Source organism: Tigriopus californicus, chromosome 1 (assembly GCF_007210705.1).
Source record: "Tigriopus californicus strain San Diego chromosome 1, Tcal_SD_v2.1, whole genome shotgun sequence".
In the NCBI taxonomy this organism is placed as follows: Eukaryota; Metazoa; Arthropoda; class Copepoda; order Harpacticoida; family Harpacticidae; genus Tigriopus; species Tigriopus californicus.
The window spans coordinates 6025622-6049841 of NC_081440.1; the positions used below are offsets into that span (position 1 = coordinate 6025622).

Here is a 24220-nt window from a genome sequence, read left to right on the forward strand (position 1 = left end):
AGATTTCCTTGAATTCATCCACTGAACACTCGTATGAACTTGCGTGTGCCTCGTGCAACACAAAGTTATCAATTGAAGAGGTTGAACTGTTACTGAAATGAGTATATTCGTGGGATGCAATATTCTCATAACGAGAATTGACTTCCAAAAAGAGGAAACTATCTCCTCTAAAAAGTAAGTCTGAACTCAGCTACTGGTGTCTACTGTCTACCCCAAGACACCTGCTCGGATTTGTTCACCATGAACGCTGTTCTATGCAAAAGAATTTGCCACCCAGATTCATACTAAAGCTAGTTGTGCAATCCTCACGATTTGAGCAATGTTTCCACTGTCTTCCACTTGAAGACAAGAGAGGTTTCTTGCACTTGGTACGACTCCAACTATCAAAGAATGAGGAACATACAGATGCACAGAGAGATTGCACTTGCTTTGATCCCATGTTGCTCGAGGTAAAAAATTTCAGGCCTCCTTCAAATGTGAGCCAGGCATAATAAGTTTTTGGCATAATTGCATTAACTTTCGTTCAAGAGCTTCGCCAACTGGTAGCAAGAAGAAGATTATTGAGGAAGCTGAAGAACAAATTGCCCACCGAGTTTCTCTCTCGTTGTGCAGACACTTTGGCAAATGATGAAATCCTCCCTTGACGAATCGGATTGAAATCAACAATGTTGGCTGCATTTCACAAATAAGCACTCATCCGTACCTCTTTTTCTCTGTGGATGAGTCGGTGAACGAGTTGGTGAGCGATTAGTAACAAATCCCAATGCTCCTCATGGATTGGCCACCACGATGACAGTCGGATCACTTGGATTCACAACTCCATGTTCTGGGTAAAATTGCTCAGTGTTTTCGAGTTCAACACACTTTGAGAGCGGAGTCAGCGCAATGTCAATAGAGAAATGGAGTCTGACTCCCTATCCATGTATCTATCACCCGCCACCAGTTGGGCAATGGTGTGTGAGAGAGTTAAGCACCGTTGACAACGGAAAGGGCGTAGTTTCGTACACTCGTTGACTGACTTTGAAGCCATCCAACGACTCATCCAGGTCACTTCCGTCTCCGAAAGAAAGGATCTCGAATCCGGTCCTTCAAAGTCCCCAATGACACCCACACATATACTCAGGTTTTTATGGTCAAACGCGACCCGGTTGGCACCGCAACACTAAAATTCACAAGTTGAACGGAATGTCAGTTTCAGGCACCCCCCTTCCCTCAAATGCGACAGATGATATGTCTCACTGGCACAGTGAACTCATACTTGGAGATCTGCTCACGGCGAGATCCTCCCAACAACTACCTCGCCAACCTGTTCAACATCAGTCAACAAAGCTAGTTGATCCATCCGGCGACCCGTCTTCAATTCAGGCGGTAAAGACGATCCGAGAGCGAGAGCGAGAGTGGAGATGATGTTCTGCTCTCGAGCGATCATCACCATGCTCGTTGGAAGACACTCGACAGCAGAACTGCAGGCCTCGCCTCCCTTGGTTTGAATCTGGTTAAGGACGTTTCTGCATGTATTTGCCATCATCCGCACAAGCGTGTTACCAACCAGAACCAGGAGATCAGACTTCGGTGCAGGGCCTGACAAGATTCAAGGGGAAGAATAATCCTTATGTTGTGTTGTGAACATGGCGTTACGCGCCCTGTATCCGGGCTAAGATTGCTGGCAATTGCGTAGGATCCAGGAGGGACCTACGTATGGGCGCCAGCTGACTGGTTATGGATGACAGGATGGTTGGAGGCGGTGATTGAGGTAGGTAGAAGATCCTAAGCTTGATCAGCTGAGATGACTTCTTTAGTGGGCATTAGTTCGTGGGCAAAGGACATTTTTCTACAACTCGACTCCGGCTATGAAAGTGAACGTTCATCAACAGTATAAGGATGAGAGGTTTTTAAAACATTGAGAGCAATAGATAGATGGACCAATAGTTAACCTGCTTAAGAATTATTTAACAAATTAGCCAAGCCTCTTGCATGGACACAGAGGAAGCGACCCGACTTTCCTTTGCCTGCTAAATGGGTCTATTGAGTTGAACTGCGACTGTCCTCTTCCTAGCATCAAGGAAACAGCATGGTTCGAGCCAAATTGATAAATTATAATCTTTATTATCACATACACAAAAGATATGTTTGTATTTTTATAGAAATATGATGTATTAAATAGGACAACTGTGAACATCGAACGCATCAACTAAGCAATCACGATATCTTTCATAGAGTGCTGAAGAGGTTAAAAAACCAACAAAAGCTCCTCAAAAATACTTACCCAAAATAATCTATTACTTGGTACTATAAAAATGCTAGTTGTTACTGGGGTTACATCGAAGATAGGTTTTTAAGTTGCATAGGAAGCTTCTAAAGTAGAGATCGTTAGATTTCGATCATAACTGTTTTGCTTAATCCATTGAATATGTGCATTGGAATTGCATTTGAAGTATCAAAAACAATTTAGGCCATTCCACTTACTTGAAATTTGGGGAGGGTCTTCAAAAAAAGGAACATCAGTTTTTTACAAAATTGACGCTTTTTGTGTGGGTCGTCCAATAAATTTAATATTAATTGATATTCAAAACTCTTAGCGTCAACAGTCCAACTTGGCGGGTGAGGCTTGATCATTACAAAAAAGGGACCTGCTAGCGTTTTATAAGGTTGGGTGATCTAAGCTTGAAACCTTACGTAGACATTAACTGCGATTCCTTACGCTTGAGAACACTTTCATTCCCCAATTTTATCAAACGACGGTGATGCCTATTTTTCAATATTCACCAATTTGAATATTTTTTGAAGATACGTCGCTTCTAAAGAAGGTTTTCCTCTTGAGAAACTGTGTTTCACGTTGTGCGATAGTATTCAATAACTCTTCCATTTATTGATTTATATTATTGGAACATGGACATTAATCACTAATTAGTCTTTTTAGCGCATTGAACAACACCCGTTGCCTCGTCTTGGTACAGTCAAACAACCGGGAGTAACGCAGACCCAGGTATATGACTCTGAAATTTGTACCTTCTCGAAAAGCCAAATATTCTGCTTATGAAAAAGATAGACACTAATTTTTCCCAAATATTCTGTGAAGTAGCACAATTTTCGGAAAAAAGTAATTCACGTTTTTGTGATGCTTCATTGGATCAGATTTTCATTACGCATAAGGAGTTCTAGAACCGTGCTTCATAGCCATTAATGAACGTGAATGATAAATAACTCTGCTCGAATTAATGATGAATAGATTGTCCTTTTCTAGACATTAGATAAACGATTAATCAAATTTGTTTAACATTATTGACATTACTGTCCGTTATTTTTGGTCAGTTTTGTATCAGGTACATTTTTGGTCTTGAAGGAGCTGTTTGTTCTTGGCATAAGATAAAAAAAAATTTAACGAAAATACAGTTTTTAACATTACTCTCCAATAATACTTCAAATTATGCTTTTCCTTGTACAATATGATCGAAAATGACGATGGTAAAGTTTTTTTTGCTATCAAACACCCACTACATATCTATATGCTTAATTCTCATGTGCAAGCCATGAGATGAGAAGAGGCAGCCAAAATATGCATTATACGTTTTATATGTATTTACATTATTTGTGTATCAAGCATATTTTTTTGCTTATTTCTATGCATATTTTGACTGTGGAAAAAGACTCATCATTGTAGACATTGTGGACAAAAACATTGTAGCCGAGTGGCTGAAAAGGCAAAGAAGGCAAAACCCATCGCCCCAGATGCCGTGGGTTCAATTCCCGCCGTCAAAAGAGGACGTTTTAAGGGAGGAGATGTGGCAAGTGCAGTTTCCTAGTGATTATTCTCCATAGCCTGTCCTAACAAGACTTTTAAATTCCAACAGTACCCACAGACAAAGAACCTGACACAGGACAATGGCATTGCCTATTGGAAAAAATGGAAAATGTGATGGCCAGCTTCATTTGCCGACAAGGCCCACCCTTGAAAGTACCAGCAAAAATCAATAGGCTCCCTACGCTAGAAGAGATATGGTTTACGTTCTGTACCTCAGAGGACGCTTTGTGATTTAACCTGGAGTAAATACATGACCGATTGGTCTGATTCCTCTTGGTTGAATTTTAATGGGTTTGAGTTGTTTTTGGCTAATTATATCAAGATCTTATGCATAATTAGTGACACGGGTCACATAATGTCAGGAAAAGAAATTGGGTTCGAGGCATTTTGCAAGTAAATTATTTAGGAAGCTATGATCTGCCTTTTGATGATTTTTTGAAACTAGACAATGCCCAAAGGGGTCGTAACACTTCCTTTGAAACAATTGAGTCATTGGAGAAGGCCAATGAAGTCAAGTCTTGTCACTATTATCCTTCCTCTCAAGCAATAGTACTCCCAAACAAGAAGTGTTTACAAACCAAATTATTGGTGTGCCGTTTCCCTGGTTTGGTATGCCACTTAATTCTTTTTTATGTGCCAAAATATTTCTTTGTTTGCTTGTTTTGGTTTGTATGCCACACTATTGTTCATTCTGCCCCTTTTTTATGTGCCACTTACATTCTTTTTTCGATGTTAGTCAAGCACTTTGATATGCTGTTCGCTGTTTTTCGTGGGCTAATTATTATGTCACTCAATAACAATTACTTCTTATTTAGTGCTTGTTAAGAGAGCCAAAGTCAGGAAAGTAAGGTTAGCCCAGTAATAGCTATTTGTTCAAGGCCCTTTGCTTTCCTTCCACGATTTTTATGAAAATGAGATTTGAAGAAAGCTGATATGGTCAAGACAAATGGCTCTGACAAATTTGCCTTTTCCTACAAGCGAGCTGGGAGAGAAGAGCGAGGGTTTCCCAAAGCTTCTCTTCAAATGAGAGGACATGAAAAGGTAAATGATCTTAATTTGTTGTAATAACGTGTTTTCAAGGGATAATCTTGGCTCAAAATAATTAGTAGCCAAGGTTTGATTCGTCAAAATTTGCTTCTCTTGATTAGTGAATGGCAAATTACTTCATTTCGTTTCGTTTGGGTTGTTGAAAATCAGCATTCTATCCGTGAAAGCCAATTTTCATAAAACAAAAACTTGTTCAGCTTGATTTTCTGGTTTCAAACAGTTCTATCTTTTGTTCCTGGCGCTACATTTGGCTCAACGAAAAAACGTAAAATTGAGAGGAAGAATCATTTCCTCTTAAAGATATATCTTTTGGTGGGACTTTTCAAATTTGACTGAACTTTGATCATTTTTGATTTAATATGGTTGCAAACTAAGGGGCTGTGTATGTTCAATTTTTACAGCAAAGTTTTAGGCACACAAGTGTTTCTGACGAGTTAAAGGCTTCAAATAAGGGTTGTTAACACCTTCCAACAACAAGAACCTGCACTTAAATTGCTCGTTTGCTTTTGAATACAACTTGTAGAGTAACAGGGCGGTCATGAAATGTCGGCAATGAAATCAATAAAAGCTTGTTTAAGCTGTTCATGGCAAATGTAACCCAAAATCGTGAACCATTGTTCATGTTTTATATCTGAAGTCGTATCCTCAAATCTTCTCGATTACGCATTTTCTTTCATCTATCTTAACTTTACCAAATAAAAATAAAAAGTGCCATTAGTCACAAACTTCTAGAAATATGGATTGTGAACGAGCTTCCCGTCTAATCGGCCTCCTCCTGTTATAACGAATCTGAGCCACTTTTGAATTGAAGTAATAAAATAAGAAACGTAGATCTCGTCAACTAATGGCAGATCACTTTTATATTATCTACTTGTAAAGTAGTTCGTTTCAAAGTTATGCTATCAAAAACTTGTGTAGCTGACCAAGAGCAGGCCGAAAAAAATCGAATTCATGCAGTGTTTACCACCCAATTTTGGACATATCTCCTGTCTCCTGAGTTTCCTAAGCATAGTTTTGGGCTCAAATTTGACCAAGTTCATCTATGCAACAAGATCTTGCGGTCGTATGAATTGCCTATTTAGCATAAAGTGAACAGTTTAGGAGATAGGATTTTTTTTCTTTCTTTTCTCAGTCCTTGCATTAGTTTTTGGCCATAGTAAAAAAAAACGATTAAAACGACACACTTTGCGTGCCGTTCATTTGTAGGCCCATTTTCCTTTCCTTTGCCTTAAGTTCAAACCATTAGAGCTTTTGTGTTCTTCCAACAATCCACAACCAGTCCCTCGTTCCACGTCACGGACAGAACATGTCCAGTAGCACTCGTTTTTCTACAGTGGTGCTCATCTAGCTTGGAGGTGACCACCAACTAATTTGGGATCTATTCCAGGGTTTGAAATAAAGGGGGCACATGGTTGACACCCAGTATCTTTAGTAGCCAGACCGTGTTGAGAGTGATAACTGATGATAAGCCCTGTACCATGCAATGTGCCATCAACGAGCCGACCAAAAAGGCCATGCGGGAAAGAGAGCGGGAAGTTTTTAGCTTCTTGCCCGGCCCTTGCAGAAGCTGCAAGACCCACTCCATCAGAAACAGCCTTCCTTATCTCTCTCTCTCTTTATTCTACGTCCTTCCTCCTCCTCCTCCTCCTCGTCCTCCTTCTCTCCCTCTCTCGTCCTCCTCTGTTGTCCTCCACTTCCCCGTTTGCTGCAGTACCTCGTGCGCTTTAGATGAGGTCGAAGGCCCACACTCGTCCTACTTGGCCTTTTGAAGCTCGACTGCCTGGGACTCGTTGGGTTCGTTCGAGAGAAAGAGGAGAACCGAAAGTAGAAGCAAAATCTACAGGAACGATAGTCTAGATCTAGTCAAGGACAAAGGCAGAGCCCCTCAGCCTTGGTCTCGCGTTTCGGCAATTGAAACGAAATGCCGGCACCCCAACTCGAATATGTCAATCACATAATTGAGCACGAGTGAAATTGAGGTCCTTTCAAACGAGGGAGTCGAAGGTCTCTGGGTTGTAAATCTTCTCTCAGACCAAGAGTAGTTGGAGGGCCATCCAGTGTTCAGTGGCTTTGTGACTTTATGAGAAGTTCATCCTTAGTCTGGACAGTTAAAGTTTGGAAACGACCGACTCTGCGAAAAGGAGTGACGAAGCAGTGTTGAACGGACTCTTTTGATGATCCAAAATGGAGCCGTGTTCGGAACAGTGCTCATTGCCAGTCAGTGAGGAAGATTCCATCCCATTGGCGGATACAGATCCTTCAGCTTTGATTGATGATGAAGTGGAAAACCCCGGCATGGGAAATTCCAGACAAAATTCTTCGTCAAACTCAACACAAGAGACCATAGAAAACTCGCACCGTCCTGAAGAGTTTCACTCTGAGAGTGGGCACAACCCCAGTGAGGCTTCAAGCCGAAGTTTGTTCTGGCAAAAAGTCGGTGCCAAGCCAAGTGCGATTAATTCAGGCCTTCTCCTCAACGAGTGCGAGAGCCTGGAGTCCATCCCGGGAGCCTTTTCCGACCAGTCCCGAACCCAATCTCCGAGCTCTGGGAGAAGGAATGACCATTGTAACAAAAGCCACCAAACTGCCTTCAAAAGTGATAACAGTCTGCCCTTGCAAGGTGACGGGTCTTTTTCTTCAATGGAGGCCATTAGTGCTCAGATGGGACGCCATCTTAGCCTTGATCCAGATATGTCGCCAGATGAAGTTGAAGAGAGAGCGAGGCTCATTTCACAGGTAACGAGAAACGCCAAGATCCATTCCATTGAATGAAGGCCGTGGTAACACTAGCGGTAAACCACTGAAGGGTGTAATTGATGGACCATGCACGCCACCCAAATTCCTCCTCCTGTGTCTTACCCTGATAAAAAAAGGCCGAGGAAAAGGCTTGGAAAAAGATAGAGGATTGAGCGAGTTGAAACCCGATCTGGCTCGAGCCATATTTGTGCACTGTCAGCGGGGAAACCTTCCAAGATTCCTCGGTAGAAATTAATCTCATCGAATGTGTAGAGAGCCTCCGAACAAGATGGAGCAAAGTCTAATCCTTAATCCTGGTGCACATGGAATCAGAATGTCATGTGGCCTGTGCTCTGGAACACCACACCTCATACGGTCTCATTCTCAGAGAGTATTGTACTCGTATTCGGGAGAACCAACTAGAAGAGCGGAAGGCAAAAAGTATCTCGACTTGCTTTCCGGGGCATAAAAAAATCCTTTGTTTGGATTTTCAGGATTCCTTGCCTCGACCAAATGCTGTCAAAAAGGAAACGAGAGTGGATATTAGCCTACTCAGGAAGCTCTCTGTAGAGAGAACAAAAAGCGTCTTTAGACAAATAGTCTAATTAGGAAATTAATGACATAAAAGCCAGATAATTTTAGACATGAAACAACAGCACGGAAAAGTTTGGCACCATGCGTTAATGTCTATACTTTGTCGGATTACTCGGAAAGTTTGTTAACCACTCTCACTAAACACGACCCTGAGATGGATTGTCCTGGGCAGTTTGAAATAACTTTTAGACGTTTAAAAATGTGCGAGTTGGTTCAGTTCTACTTTAGTAACTCACACAAAGTAACACCACCATTGAAAATTCAAGTGCAATTGAACAGGTATTAAAAGACCAAATATTCTCCTTGGTTTGTATGAGAGGAGTTTTTGAAGCGCGCAATCTTTTTCTCTTGTACTTGGGCTTGAAACCGTAAAAGAAGTTTCTCCAAGATGCTTTGGTTTAGTTGCCAAAATCCCTTGATAAAAAGTGATAAGTTAGTCCGGCAAAGATAAATACAAAACACACAAGTGTTTCGATCTTATTTTGGCTAAGTTATATTGGCATTTTGGTTATATCTGACCTCATTTCTGACTCGGAATTTTATATGATCTTTACAACCGTCTCTACTAACAGTTCTGTAATTTATTAAACTGAACGGTGTATCTTGCATTTTCCATTGCATTGTTAAAAGCCACCTAGTTCAAAACCTCATCATCTCCTTGACACCAAAGGCATTCCAAATGACCCGGAGAGAAAAAGGATTAGTCAATTTAATGGTCGGTGGTTTTACGAGAATGCCAACCCATATGAGGTTTCTCTCATCCGCCCATTCTATTGTGTGCTTAGAGACTCGACGTACAAAGACATGAATTCTCCTAGGACTCATTTTCGTGGTGCACATTGGCTCGTATTTACTGGCCCTGGATCCCCAAACTCCACTTGAAAAATGGCTAGGACACCATCAGGGATTTCTATTAGCAAACTATCATGAATCGGTATTAGATCATAGACTTGAACTCTTAGGAGCAAACTATGCCTGTCTTTCCATGCTCTAACAGCATTGAGGATTTCGATAATCCTCGATAGGATTGGCAGGTTCCATGTGGAACACGCACACTAGTTTTGGTTGGTTCTATTTCCAATATCGGATCGAATATGATATAATTATGCACTATGTAGTCTATCGTTATGGGCAAGTTGAGTATGTGCATCATTCCACATTTGGTAGTCTTTTACATTGTTTGCTCTTGACTTGGAGTGGCGTTGGTGGTAAGTGGCGAGTGCATCCATAGCATGTTCCTAATTGCTACAAATTAAGGATCTCAAAGGCATGTTGCTTTCTCATGCTACGGGACGAGACGTAGGCATATACCACTGGACTGCACGAGACGTCTGCTATACATATATGTACCCTAGTATCCCTTGGAGTTGTTGTTGACTCGCAATGGTGACTGGTTTTCACTTAAAGTTGCCTGGTACAAGAGGATATTTTCTCTTCAACATAAAGGGCATACTCAAGAACCACTCGGGTCTTGGCCTTGTTCCTATTCCATGGCTAATGAGTCTCGACTCTTTCAACGATCAGAATACATCTGGGTATATTTGTTGAACTCGATTGTGTCTAATGATGCGAGGATTCCAACTAAACTAGGAACTTGGACCCGGCACTACTTTCCATAGAGTTGTGCACATTGCCTTCCTCGAAGTTGTAGAAATGTTGAAAGATGGGCGCCGCAGGATATTCAGGCCCAGGTCTTCGCTCATACAACCATGCTCTGGTAGTCTTCACGTGCCTCCGGAGAATGTACACAATACCAAACAGAAATGGACTTGCAGTCCTTCACAGTTCAGGAGGCTCTTCCACAAGAAAGAACCCAGTTCTTTACCGTGAGCTCAGCCATCGTTGCCAAGTTCTTATGGGAAAGCAAGAACTGCTCTTGGAATAGAAATGTGAAATTGGACTGGGGAATGAAGTACGGAGACCAATGGAACACCATCAAAATAGACCATGCAGTACAATGTTTGCAACGCCGCCTAAAAGTGCCTTGGTGTACAGTAATATTGCGGAGAATCACACGAAAATTCAAGTGGCTTCTGGACCATTACATTTACTTCGGCTAAATGCCTCCACCTTGGTTGACAAGGTTTGCCACCTTAAATCAAAGTTGACGTGACTGCTTCAGAGCTGGTGGAAGATTAACCAAACCAATAGCTTTGGGAGCAGCCTTGCTCCACCAAAGCTTATTACAAACAATTAGGAGTAATTCAATTTTCGGAGCCATAAAAAAGGGAAAGCCAGTCAAGATCCAGCCCACCAGAAGGTGGTCTTGGCTGGAACGATTTCGAGCTCCAGAAACGCTCAAATGGTCGCCTTAAGATTGGTCCTCGATTTCCCCTCTTGCCTCGTAGCAGCTTCTTACAATACAGGGCCCAAATTCTTTGCCGTTTGGTGCTTGAGGTCTTTTTTCCCTCTGTAGATCTGCAATTTGGAGCCGCATTGAGACCTTTTTCACCGTTCAACAGTATGTGTTCACCCAATGTGAAGAAAAACCGGACCTTCTCAATTCGTGGGACACCACAGACAACACGCAATTCTCCTGGCTACTTTGAAAACTCCAAACACCATGGAAGCTTTTCTTTGTATTCCAAATTGCCTTTGTGTGTGGCTAAATTCGTTGTTCTTTGTGAGTTGCTTAAGATTAAGATCTACCTATGTGGCCATGCAAACCAAGCAAAGTTTATGGCGACATGGTTCTCATGTCAGCCAAAGATCTGAGAGTTTGTTATTCCTGGACTTATCGCCATTCACCATTGCACATGAAGCTCCATCAAACTGTTCCCCCTTGGGGCAACAGAGTTCATTAGAGTTAATGAGGTCTGGGTTGCTTCGCAGCAAAAAATGCGTTCTGAGCGAGAGAAAGCAGAGTTGATTGTCTATGGAGGAAGAGAAAAAAACAACATTCGGAAGAAAGTTTCGGCGAAGACGTCATTCGTCAACACCACGACAGGTTCCAGTCAATAGGAATCCACGGTGTTCCACAACTTCAATGTCAAATTTGTCGGGAGAGGATTATGTCTGCGTTGCTCAAGTCAACCCTTAAGAATTAAGTGGTGCTCAATTTGAGGTCCCTAAGCTTTTCTTGATGTACCAAGACTTTGTGGGCTTATCTCTCCGGGGGGAACGACTCCCTAGATTGCTTTTCCATTTCGGTTTCTCTAGCTTCCAGCCAACAGACAAAGCAATCCACAGACATGCTAAAGCCGAGGAGATCCACCGAGCAGATCTCTTGGAAGTGCTTTTCGTAACGTGACTTTCGGCAACCTTTCAACGGGGCTTATATTGAAAGAAAATGAAATTTTGATTGGCCTCCGTGTCTTCAAAGAAAGAATTGGATTTGTTTGTCGCACACATAAGGTGCTTTGTTTAGCTTAGAACCGCTCGTTGTAGCTGTCAAATGCTGCAAGTGGGTCGCTTCCCCATGGTCTGCCTTCCTTCGTCTCAAAAGAACGCAAACGAATAACTCAAAACAGCGAGTTATCTCGAGGTGACTGTTTTTTAGAAGCCTTGTGTAGAGATGAGCCAAAGTTTTAAGTGAGCTCTCGCCATAGAGTTTTTCGTCCCTGAAGGATTCTTTCGATCTCTAGGGAGGCATACATTATGATACTTACTGCATACTCCATGTTGGGAGCTCCCATAGGATGATAGAACCTACCTAGAATTGGGATAACTTTTTGGCAAATGTTTTTGGGACCTCCTGACACTCGGCCATCGGATTTCTGCTCAAAGTTATCAGATATTTTCGTGACTTGCCTTATAAAATGAACATGGTATAAAAAGTGCGGAGAATATGAAAAAAGGTTAGCCCTTTTCTGGGCGCAAAGATGTTGTTGAAAATTGTCGGACACTTGCCACAGAACTTTGGGGCGCTACTTCCATAAAAAAATGGCTCATAAACCAACCCTTAGTTTCGGTTCTTGTGCATGCGACATAAAGGCAAGATTGGGTCGCCATGTACGTAGACAAAACATTAAAGCTAGTACTTGAATCTCGTAAAAACAAGAGAATATTCAAAGGCGGATGCTTTCCCGTTTATTTTTCCCGCTGTTTGTATTTTATCAAAAGTATCACATTAGTGCTTGGTCTAATTTTGTTGACGGCAATGAGAAAAACATATTTTAACAACACCTAGGAATGTTAGAGAACACCTTTCTGAAGAAGGCCTGGACAGGATTCGTACGATATTGGCAGTTCACCTATTGCCTTCTTTTTTGCCAGACAAACTAAAACTTGACCTCCTCTATGTTGCTATTCGCTCATTTTTTTTTAATTTCAAGTCTACAAAATACCATGCGCCAAAACAGAGGCACAGAAAATCAGGTATGTCGCACAAGCATATCTCATAAGGTGAACGCCTATTAAATTGCCTCAGTAAATCACACGAATATATTCAATGCCAATTCAACGTATCTGTCAAATTGATGGTTTTTAGGACAATTATCTGCAATGAGAAGGTTAATATCGTCGTTGATATCGTATGCTTTAGATGAGGGCCATTTGAAAGGCGGATCTGAAAGCAAGGTTGTGTTGATTTCTTCGCTTATCTTATAATATCACTCAATGAAAACCAAATAATCTGAATGAGTTAAACTGTCGAAAGAAGAAAACTGGATACGTCATACCATGAACAAGTAGAATATGGACAGGGGTGTGAGTGAACGCATTGCCTTTTCCTTTAAATGGGCCGGACCGCAGGTCGTTATAATTATGTGTATTAATTTTCAGCTTAATCGAACAACGACTAGATCCAAAGTTATGACTTCTCAAAGAGCTGTCTAAACAGAACAAAGCACATGCCTAGAATAAATGAGCTAACCTTCTACATGAACCACTGCAACGTGGACGGGGGCGCTAAGGTTGAAAACTATCTTCTCCGATTCGAGTCATTGTATTGCGTTTTTTAGATTGACCCCTGGTGTCTGTTATTGCCTACTGTTAACTAGAGCCCTCTACTGTTAACCAATATATTTCCAAATTTCAGTTCAACCGAGCAACTGGATCAAAAGTTATGACCTCCCAAAGCGCCACACATACCACGGAGTAGAATTAAGGAGCAATTGATGAAAGAAGAGGGCTACTATTCTTTCATTTTATGAGGAGCTATGTAGTGAATTTTGAGAGAGCATATCTTTTGGCTCAGGTATCTAATTGAGCTAAAAATTGAAAAATAGTACGGTCGTAGTGAGCTGAGGTCTTCCTCATATGAAGAAGAACACAATGGGTTCACATGGTACAGAATTGACAAATCTTGACCCATGCATCGCCGTCCATATCTTCGTATGTTTCGGACAAATCAACTTGAATTTCTATTGAATGTAAAAAGCCTTTGCCATCATTGAAACTGGTTTTCATGGAAATAGCCTTGACTCTTAGCAACTCAAAGGAAACTAACCGCCACCGTTGGAAAGTTCATTTTATGCCTATTTATTCACAAAGCTGGAAAGCCAGTTTCCAATCAATAGGGAAGAGTAAACAGATTTCGGCAAATCAAATCTTGGCTTCTAATTGTTTTGAGTCACGATTATGACTTGAAAACCCGTCATCACAAGAAAAACTGTATTTTCAATGAGCGTCACTCTCCTTGCATGATGTTTATTCTAGTTTTGATTTCAAAAAACATGACATGACCAGCACCTTAAAACTCGTTTGCCTTTTAATGCGTTCTAGTACAAAAAGAAGCTCGAGCAAGCCCTAGCTCCTCTCGTCAAACTCGTTAGGATGACAAGGCGAACTCGTCAAAGGTATTTTGTTCTAGGCGTCATTTTAAAACTTCACGCAAAGAAAGCCACGGCCATTGAATAAATAGTTATTGTTGCCCTGTACATAGAAGCCCGATCTCCTCGATCTTTTCTTCGAGAGCATGAAAGAGCAAACACGCCAAAGTTGTTTTGATCTTATAGATTTTCTTCAGGACTTCATTTTAAAAACTTCATGCAAAAGAAATAACGAGCATTGAGAAAATAGGTTTTCAAGTCCGGTCTGCGGGTGTTGCGTACGGATATATGTTTTCATTTGCTATTAAGTAATGTAAGACACTTGTTTAGGAGGAACCGGAACACCATTCCATTTTTTGTACATAAGGTAACACATGTGATTGGGACACGTTTGTGAAGGTTTTCTGTGTTTGCGATCGTTCAGATTAGATTAATGGAACAGGATTTATTTTATGTCCTATAAAGAATCGTGATAAAAGAAGATTGCTTTTTCGATGCTCCAACGTATGTGTATGTTCCCAACAACCGTTGACCTGCAATTGAGGACTTTGGTAAAACTAGCCTTTTCATTTTGAACACTGGGCTAGATTGCCAAAAATCCTAGCCCTTCCATTTACATCAGACCTAATGCTGCAGAGCAAGTAAAGTAAGTTTCTTGCGGTGGGCAGTCCACCCAAACCCAAATAAATATGCGGAGGTGCCCCATTTCGTGATGTAATGCCAATTAAGAACTCTTGATGAGCATGGTAGACGTCAGTGTTTTGCACCAATGTTGAAAATCTGTCCTGTTCCAGAGAAATCCCTCCATCTCACTGAAGATGGCCTTAGTGGTGTTTCCTGAGATTGAGCCAATTATGACGAGATGTAAGAGCAATCAGTCCAAGGAATCAGATTAGGCACTCAAGTCATTCCATCTTAATGAAGCTCATCGATCCCCTCCTCTCTCATTCATATGGATCGATCCAACAGAAGCCTCTCTACACTGTTCCACTTGGCTTTCGTTGATTGGCAAGGACAGGTTAGGGCCAACTGGAACAATAGACTGCCCAATGTTTGCAGAAGGTTTTCTCCTTTATTGCCAAATACCTTCCCCAACTTTCTTTTCGAGAGTTCGAGGTATGAGAAGAAACGGATGATACGAACTAGGACTAGAAAATTGGCATATTAGGGATAGGTCGAGCAGCCGTCTTCGACCAGATTTAATAAAGGCTAATGGTCTGAATAGGCATCGTATTCTTATCCATCCTGAGGGTATCCCAAGGGTATCCCAAGGGACGTGTTGGAGAATAAGAAGATGATCATCCATTTCCCTGCACCTAAAGTAGAAAAGCGAAAGGGAAACGACTTACTTTCAGCGTCACATTTCTTACACAATTGACAGAGCCTTAGGGTAGACTGCGAAGTGCTCCTTGAGAGGCTTCTTGTGGCAAGGACAGAACAAAAATGCAGGAACTTGGTTGTTTTCTGAAGTGCGGTGTAGATAAAGCCGATGAAATCTTGCGTGTTCTTAAACTAGTATAGCACCAACTATAAGTAAAGATTTATCATATGATAAATGCACTGGCACGCTACAAATGCAAATTCTCTCCCGCATCATAATCCCGGCCTTTTGTTCATGGCTTTCCACATCGTTGTCTTGATAAACCTTCCTTGAGAAATTATCTACTAAGAAGAAGCGGAAAATTACAATTTTGATTCCGTTAGATGCTTGAAGAAAGACAGTTCAGGTAGTCACAAACTGTTGCTAAAAAGGTTCGTTCGGAAAAGCTTCTCCTCTCTTTGCCCTCAAATTGGTCCCAAATTCGAACATCGGTTCCAATCAGGAAAATTCGCGCCTTCTTTCCTTTCCAATGGGAATTTGCCACAATTTTACCAAACTCGACCCTGGATTTTGTTTGGGTTAGGACCTGAGACGGGCCTTCCAGAGCCCTGAGACTTTTCTGGTATTTTGGATGGTCAGTAAACGAGAGATCCCTGGGCCAGACACGAAAAGTCCATTTCCTCTACCAAATAGGTATTGATCTTTGTACAAACATACATTCAAGAGGGCAATCATGAGAGTGCACAGGGGGAAAATGCTTTTCCTTCCTCCCACCTTTCTAAAGCCCCGTTTTCCTGTTGCAGGTCTTGGAACTTCAGAACACTTTGGAGGATCTCACAAGTCGCGTTGATTCCATCAAGGAGGAGAACTTCAAACTCCGTTCCGAGAACTCCATCCTAGGTCAATACATTGAAAATCTTATGCAGGCTTCTGCAGTGTTCCAACCCACGAACCCCAAGACCCCGGGACAAACGGGTGGACCACCTCTCGGCAGTCTTGGCTCAGTCGTGCGATGCACAGCCAAGGCCGTGGCCAACTCGAGATTGCTCACGCCGTCCTCGTCCTCGACTTCATCCACGTCCACGCCCTCAGATCGAGTCAAATCCTCATCTGCGGCCTCCACCTCCACGGGTGGGATGTCGCCCATTTTTTAAGCCACACTTACTCTATTACGAGTCCTTCGAATAACATGGCTTTTTTCCACTCCCGAGATTTCTTAGCATTGGACTGACAGCTTTCTGGAAATTTGACATCTCACCCAAGGACTGGAGGAAGTTGGGATTCCGAAATGAGAAAACTTCTACGAACCCTTAGGGGATCTTAACTTGGTGCAGATTAGAGGAGGAGAAGATCGACCAAAATCCAACCAACATAACTCCTAATCATTGCTGTTTGAGTGTGATGTTATCTGTTATATTTGCTGTTTAGTAATGAAATTTCACCTGACCTAGTTGACTCAATTTCTTGAGTCGGTTGTACCCTAACAGTGGGCAATTTCTATTTTCGCTCTGGTCGAACGAGAAAGCCGCTTACCTCGTCTGGTCGGAATGAATGAATGAACAGGATCTTAGGAACAAGGGCATTTATAGACTTATCTGAGCGATCTGAAAGTTCCCTTGAGGCAGGGTCACAAGAGAAGAAAATCTTGGATAGCTTCTGCATTAGAGTGCTGAAGGCCATAAATCGGAAATGCTGGTCACGTTCTACGACTCCTTCTATGGCATCCCACTAACAGGAATTGGAAGGTCACGAAAACCCGAGACCAAAATGTGTTTTCTGAAAACTAGACGAGAGGCCTGTTGGAATATGGTACTATAAACGGAAAAAAGCTCCGAGACCTATGATTGGGTGCCATAGAAACAAATGACAAGGTTGTAATGTTAGCACTGACGGAAAAGCTATTTTGACGTGGAAAAGTTAATAAAGAACATAATCAATTGCAGTTACACGCAATCATGAACATTACAGGCCCAAATTACAATACAATGAAACTAGCTAATTATGATACCGATCTGGGGGAAGTCATCACCCATACTAGTACATTTGAAAGGAAATGACCCGACAACTCGACCCAAGACAATCCAAACCAGGAGAACTCGACCCTATCAAAGACTTAATTAACCAAGCGGACCAATCAAGGCAAAAGCCAATTCAATTCATTGCCATTGCCAGAACTTGTAAAAATCGATTTGCTTTAAAATTAATTTATTCTTGTGGAACTTCTATGCCATGCACCTTATTCATTTTTTTCCAAAGATGAAAACTTTGATGACCCAATGTTTAAACCGATGTTTCTGTTTTACAACCTTAACAGGTTCCCGCTAGAGTGGAGTTTCAAACTGAATCCGTCTTGCAATGCGACCACATAATGTGAGGCATCACATTTTGCTCCCCCCCCCGCCCTCTTTAATCAAATGCAAGCTCATGCGTGTGACATGTGGTCAGAACGCAATCGATCCCAAGTTTTAGAAAGTCAACCACAAAACGCGTTGCTTTTCGAGAAAGGTGTTGGGGATCTTTCCGCATGGAGCGAAACGTGGGCACTTTACGAGATCTGCCCATTTCGAGACATTTTCGTTTGGAGTCTGTAGTGTAGGTTTAAAGTAGTATTGGCACCAAATGAATAGAATACAAAAATAGTACCTCTAGGTTTGAAACAAGTCGATGTAATTCTGCCTTTGATCACATCAATAGTTATGACAAATCGCATGTGCTTTGGAAACCTCCAAACTTTAAAAAGGAATCTGGTCGGTTTTTGTTACTGAAGGGAAACGTGTTCAAGCAGAAGAAGACAGCCGATACATTGGATTGTTTTCAGTATTTTATGGTTCGTAAGTCAAAAATAGACAACCCCAACAATCCAATTTAAACGCAAAGAAATACGATATCGAGCTTGAAAAATCCCCCTATTGAACTAGAATCGAGGCCTTCATATATGAAATTGGTTTACACTACCTAGAGTATTCCTCATATTGGTGAGATGGCAACCAATCGCTTTCACACCAAGCAACAGCTTCTGTTGAGAAATCCAATAACGAAACCACAAGAAGCCCAACCCAAAAAGCGGGAGTCACATGCCGTATGTCAGAAAAGAACACAGAAAAGGTAGGGTTTCAAAGAAAAGCTGTGTCATGCCATTGGGTAGAGTTGTTCTAATGTGGAAATTGGAGTATTCCTTCGTACTTTCTCGTAAGAGTGTGGAACAAAAGGTATTAGGTCTTTAGTAATGACAGGTGAACAGATGGACCGCAATCACGAACAATGATTCGAAGCTCTTCGTCGCATGTTTGTTCCTCACTTGGCGAAGTAAGAAGGCTCAGTTCCCTAGAACATTTTGTCATTGCCAAAGTTTGACCAGTAAAAACTACAGACAAACCTGGGGCATATTCTTCGAGATGTTTCTTATTGACACATAAAAATACTGGACTCGTATAAGTTAGTCTCAACTTGTACATGAATAGGTCACTTAACAGAAGTCATTTTTGACGGGAAATTAAACCCTTTCGTGTCTTGGGATCAAGAGTGAACGTGTGTCTTCAACAATAACATCAGGGTCCTCTGAAAAAAAAGGTCATTGTAAGTTCCCATCACTCTGTATCGGTGTCTCAAACATGGTTTGAAAACAACAAAACACTCTCCAAGTGTTAATTGAAATGGGATCCTTTGTAACTGACCTTCAGATGGAGATTGTGAAAGATTCGCTTGACGACCCACAAGTGAGACAACATCGTGGTTCCCGGGCGGAGAACATGGCACACCTCCTAATGGGTGCTTGGAAATGATTAGATAAAAATGACTAACTCAAAGAATTCACATTTGCTTTTGGTACCTAGGGCCTCCTTATTTCGTTTTCTGAATTCCTTTTTTCTCTCGAGCTTTTTTTGGGGTGTTGGGACGTCAGATGGTTTCAAGTTTTGAAACTGAGAGCGTGGGAATGGATCTGAATCAAATATGCGGGTGCATATCAAAGCCATAGGCCATAAATATACTGTTCAAACTGATTTGTATGAAGACTACCGCTTACATTTTTTTGGGCATCTACTTTAAAGTGCCGATCGTAACGTTGTTTCGTTTCAATTCTATCCGTGATAAGTAGCGAGGTACGCTTCTTCCCTGTTTTTCCATGGCTTTTCTGTTTTTTTTCCAATGTCTTTTATTTTAATTGAAACAAGAGCGCGATGGGAAGCTTATTCACTGGGTTTTTTTTGTTTCGCACACTTTAAACAACAAGGATCTTCCTTTCCAATTAGCTAATACTTCCGACTATCTTTCAACGACTGATTTTGAACTCGAATTCCTTTCTGAGAAAAAGGAACTTGCAGTTGTAATCTTTTCAATAAGGCCCTTGTAAAAATAATTGGTAACTACGTGAGTCAATTCCAAAGCGAGAGATGAGAGATTGGTAATTCAAGGACAATCTTACCCTCGTTCTCCAGCACATCAATTTTTGGAAAATCATCGGGGACATACATCTTCTGATTTCTTCGCTCTCCATATTCGATTTTTTTTGTTTGCTTTTGAATTGGTAAACCTAACAATATCTCACTCCTGGCTCCTGGTGATGGAGAGTCTTACAGTAAAACTGAAACTTAGGGGAAGTACATATATTTCATATCATCCTTTACCTTCTCGTTTCTGAGAATATTCTTCCAGGTGGCGTTCATTCATGTCATTTGCATTGAAGTTTTTCCACGCACTTGTCACATTATCCAACCTGAAGATGGGTTTCTTGATTTCCATCAGACGCCACTGAGCTTGATCTCTGTGCATTTGGTGCTGATTGATCTTGGTTCGAGAAGGAAAATGGTGCTGGAGTTTTCCTGTCGGAGGGATTGACATTTTAGAGGAATTGCCATGGAAGACCGATTGAGTTTCTCGAAGCGGAGCAAACGGCTCGTCTAGATCTTTTTCAGGATCAATTGCTCTCAAAGATTGGTACTTGATTGGTGTTGGACAATGGAGGTGGGACACGTCGTTCAAACCCACGGGAACGGGGCTGTTGTAAGGTGGTGGTGGAGTCGTGGTGTCATAGAATACTTGTTTCTTCGAAGGACGCATACATTCATTTGGGGTAGGGACATTTTTCACAACAGGACTTTTGTGAAAGTAAGTACGGATCGCTTTCGGAGTTGAGTTAGTCTAGGAAAAACAATATTTTACCCTCTGGCTCTTACACGAACGAAAAATTCAACTTAGGACTCACCAAATCTCGTCTCACTCTATCTACATTTTCGAGGGCGCCATTGGGAACCTCCGCCAATATAAAGGTCTCACTTCCGATAACAATTTTGTCACCCCTGTTCAAAGATATTAACTTATTGTGCATCACCGGAGCACATCGGCTTCCATTAAGGGTCACTGATTTCGATCCAATCACACTCAGAACAGTATCTCCTCTCGGAAGAACGGAAATTGCGGCGTGATACCGCGATACTTTGGGATGGGCAATCACAACGTCGCACGTTTCTTTCCTGCCTATAGTAATTTGTTCACCAACAGGAATACTATATTGCTGAACATGGGGAGTAACACAAGACTCCCTCAAAATCAGGGCGGATGGAAATTCGTTTGTGGCTTGAAAGGCTTTCTTGTTAGAGACTTCTGTAACACAAGAAACAACTTCCCTTACTCAATAGAATCCTCAAACGGGAAGGACGAACACGTCTGTTAGGGTTTTAAATCGCTTTCTTCAAACCTCACCGATATATGGAGACATAATAAAAGGCAACCATTGAAAAGAATAAAACAAAGATGTAATATAAATAACTTTAAGAGAAATTTTTATAAGAAAATATGCTTAAACATTAGCAAATTTGATTTTCGAACCCTATTCGTCATTTGATTTCGAGTCAACTGCAGTTTGATCACTATCTAATGAAATTTTGAGGTCTCACTATTATCCGTCATATCATGCTGCATGGAGTACTTAAAAATGATGAAATACTCCATTTATGTTGGTTTAATTAAATATTAAACCAAGATTAATATTTGGGAGTATTAAAGTACCGCAAAATTTGGATACAGACGCTGAAAATACTGATGTTATGTAGCACTAGGCTTCACAAGGATCTCCTAAACAATAGGAACAGAGTCAGTTAGAATGGACCAAGATTTAGTAACTTACTAATTTCATTACAAGATTAAGAGGTGATCCTTCAGTAAATGCGTGGAGTCCCATTAAACTTCTAAGGGTCTTAGGGTACTAAAACAATCTCAATATAGAAGAAAACGCATTGGCTTTAGAATTGAATGGCCTAATGTGATGGATACAGCTTGGCAGAGTTCCAAATGGTATGAAATTTGTTAGTTTCTTAATGTAAGGAACGGATTACAGTTACAATTATTTTGCAAATGGCGTTAATCTTTAGTTTGTTTTCCTCAGAATTAGATGATCAATATTTCTGGTTTTGTTTTGCCACATGAAGACTTTAATTGGTTAAACTAATGGGTTTTGATTGTTTCGAACAGTCCTGAAACTTGACACTTTTCTGCCAACATGTTAACAGCTTCACATACTAGTTCAAATTGGTTGCATTTTAATTAGTGTTGGGGTGAGTCCCCCGATTTTCCATTTTTTTGGTCGGACTCACTCACAGTCTAGAGTCAAGTCTTTTACTAGACTCCAATCACGGGGAGGAGACGTGGAGTAGAAGTTAGCTCAGTTTCCTATAGCTAGCATAAGATAAGTCCCTGGTTCGGTAGCCCTCTCCGACCTTTCTCAAGGAAACTTTTAGACGCTAACCACACCCACAGACGGAGACCCTATCTGATACGGACTACAACACTGCCTATCGGAATTATACACGCACGATGTGATGACTAGCTTCGCTGGCCGGGCGAGGGTTCACCCCTCCGACCCTGTCACCTCTAAACACAAACAAAAAGACTTCAAATTTTCCTAAGCTTTACAAGGCTTATCAAACCATCATTCAAGGGCTGCTTTCTTACATGTTTGTTGCAAAATGTTTGCCAAGCCAATGGAAATGTGTATTAGAAAATCATTTCTTTCCGAACTTTCCAACTACTTCATGGGCAACTCAGAAATATTAAAGGCCACTTTGGAGCGTGAAGAGAGGAACAAGTAATTTTTGGGTATTTGGGTCGGTATAATTACACCATTGTCAAATGTAATGAGTTCCTTTTTTGAAAGACAGGAACGAATTACTATAATTTCGTTACTTGTCATTTTGTGGCTACTACCCTGATCTTATTTGGCATAACGGATGCTAGCAGCGAATCAAGGACATTCGTTCTAACCCATCTATCCATTGATCAAGCCCAACATGATTCAATACCCGGATTTCGAGAGTCATCCGACTCCTCAGTCTCGGATTTCTCCACCGATTCATCCACCGGATTTCCTTGGCCAGCGGGAGAAAACGGACCACGGATCCTCAACGGGCATTTGGACACGCCTCGCGTTTGGGCACTGGCCCCATTTGGTACCAACACCACTTGGGGTGTCTCGCCCCGAAGATACAGCTCCAGGACAAAGTCCGGGCAGATTCCGTCCATGGTGAACCCAATTTGACCCTGATGCCAAATGATGATCCAAAGGGATGATCTGCCACATTGATCAGTGTTTCCAAATGACTGAAGGAAGCAAGCACCTAAAGAATTGCGAAAATAGCCTTATATTTTACCACTCATATTTTACGAGCAAGCTCTTGTCCTCAACTCCATGTTCTCGTTTATAGCTGAAATACTCTGTTAAGAAGACACATAATAATGACTTTTTTTTTTTCGGAGAAGCAAATTTAGAGTCTTGTTTTTGGTCATATTTTCCTGTATCAGAATGGCTGAATAAAATGCATTCCATTGTTTAACCAAAAGCGCAAATCGGCATATTTGAAGTTTTCACTGCCAAGTAAGATAAAAAGCGCAACATTTACTCAAAAGTGCCCAATATGAAGACACTGACCAAAAAGGTGATGTAATTGGGTTTGACAGGGTGATTGGGCAAGAGAGAACTTAAAAAGATCTAACTTGATCGATTTTGTTCTGTCATTCGACGCGAAATAGAGTTCGAAAGGTTCGAAATGCCCCTAGTTCTATGCTTGATTCAAACATTTGATTAAGCGTCAACCTTCTTCCCTGACAGGTATTCATTACGTGAACATATCGAAGCAGCGAAATGGGAACTCTGAACTCCTGTCCAACGATGAGCACATCTAACCAGTTTAACTCTCTGCCAAAATTGCGTGAAAAAGAGTTTTTCTACGTTTTGAAGAATCGCAATGCTGATTTCAAGAATCACTAAACCTTTTAATAAGGGTTTAATTCATTTGTCACATGCCATTTTTTTAAGCTACTGATTATCGACCTCTGAAGCAAGTTCTTGTTGGACTTATCTTAAAAAAAAACAAATCACGGACACATTCTATCAAAACCGTCATCTTATACAAAATGAGTACTTCATATCGGGGCAACTGAACGAACTGGATCAAATTTAGGCCCAAAATTTGGATTACGGAACTCGCTTGAAGGTCAAAGGTGAGCAGCAATCACTAAAAGCCTTCTAATTTTCACACCTTCACTCTTGGTCAGCTACATACAACTAACTACTGAGACAAGAACAGTTTACAGATACGACTGGCCCGACCCATGGGCTTGGCCGATTTTAGAGGGAATCCCGTTGGAATCCCAGGTAATCGATTTTCTTTATGATTGCTGTTTCAAGCACGTATAATATATCCAAACCAAATGTGACTTATGTTTGAGAGCTGGCGCCTTTACAGCAGGTCAGCTGGATTATGGAGTCCGTCAATTTTGGACTATTTCTCTTGATTTCTCATTCTCGCTATCCTGAGAACGAAACTCTCGGATCAAAGTAGTGAATCCTTTTCTACTCGAAGTTTGTGTAACGTAAAATTCCCATGTTTTTGAAGACAGAATGACTGTTAATTGACAAATTATTGCCAAAGTTAAGTGGAATTCTAAGAATATTTGAAACAAGATAGACACTCTTCAGTAAGATCTAGACAAAATCATTGAATCTGCTACAAATGA

General features: G+C 41.3%; 2 protein-coding genes across 7 annotated transcripts; one reads left to right on the plus strand and one right to left on the minus strand.

The window, feature by feature from the left end:
* Nucleotides 1–1469: 1469 nt before the first annotated feature.
* On the plus strand, nt 1470–16658 carry LOC131879575 (uncharacterized). 2 transcript variants are annotated; one of them, XM_059225943.1, is made up of 2 exons: nt 1470–1753; nt 16015–16658. In XM_059225943.1, exons 1-2 carry the CDS (start codon nt 1724–1726, stop codon nt 16363–16365), a joined length of 381 nt encoding a protein of 126 aa, XP_059081926.1. In that variant the 5' UTR covers nt 1470–1723; the 3' UTR covers nt 16366–16658. The 2 variants fall into 2 exon arrangements, with proteins under 2 accessions (XP_059081926.1, XP_059081919.1); XM_059225936.1 differs by lacking the exon at nt 1470–1753 and adding an exon at nt 6615–7585.
* Nucleotides 16659–18593: 1935 nt separating this feature from the next.
* On the minus strand, nt 18594–22928 carry LOC131879540 (uncharacterized). Of its 5 annotated transcripts, none has more exons than XM_059225904.1 (7): nt 22507–22914; nt 20415–20812; nt 19837–20350; nt 19635–19766; nt 19041–19151; nt 18886–18982; nt 18594–18769 (listed from the first exon to the last, which is right to left on the minus strand). In XM_059225904.1, exons 1-6 carry the CDS (start codon nt 22724–22726, stop codon nt 18888–18890), a joined length of 1470 nt encoding a protein of 489 aa, XP_059081887.1. In that variant the 5' UTR covers nt 22727–22914; the 3' UTR covers nt 18594–18769; nt 18886–18887. The 5 variants fall into 5 exon arrangements, with proteins under 5 accessions (XP_059081887.1, XP_059081880.1, XP_059081910.1 ...); XM_059225897.1 differs by having other exon boundaries at nt 18886–18972; nt 22507–22911; XM_059225927.1 differs by lacking the exon at nt 19635–19766 and having other exon boundaries at nt 22507–22928.
* Nucleotides 22929–24220: the final 1292 nt, after the last annotated feature.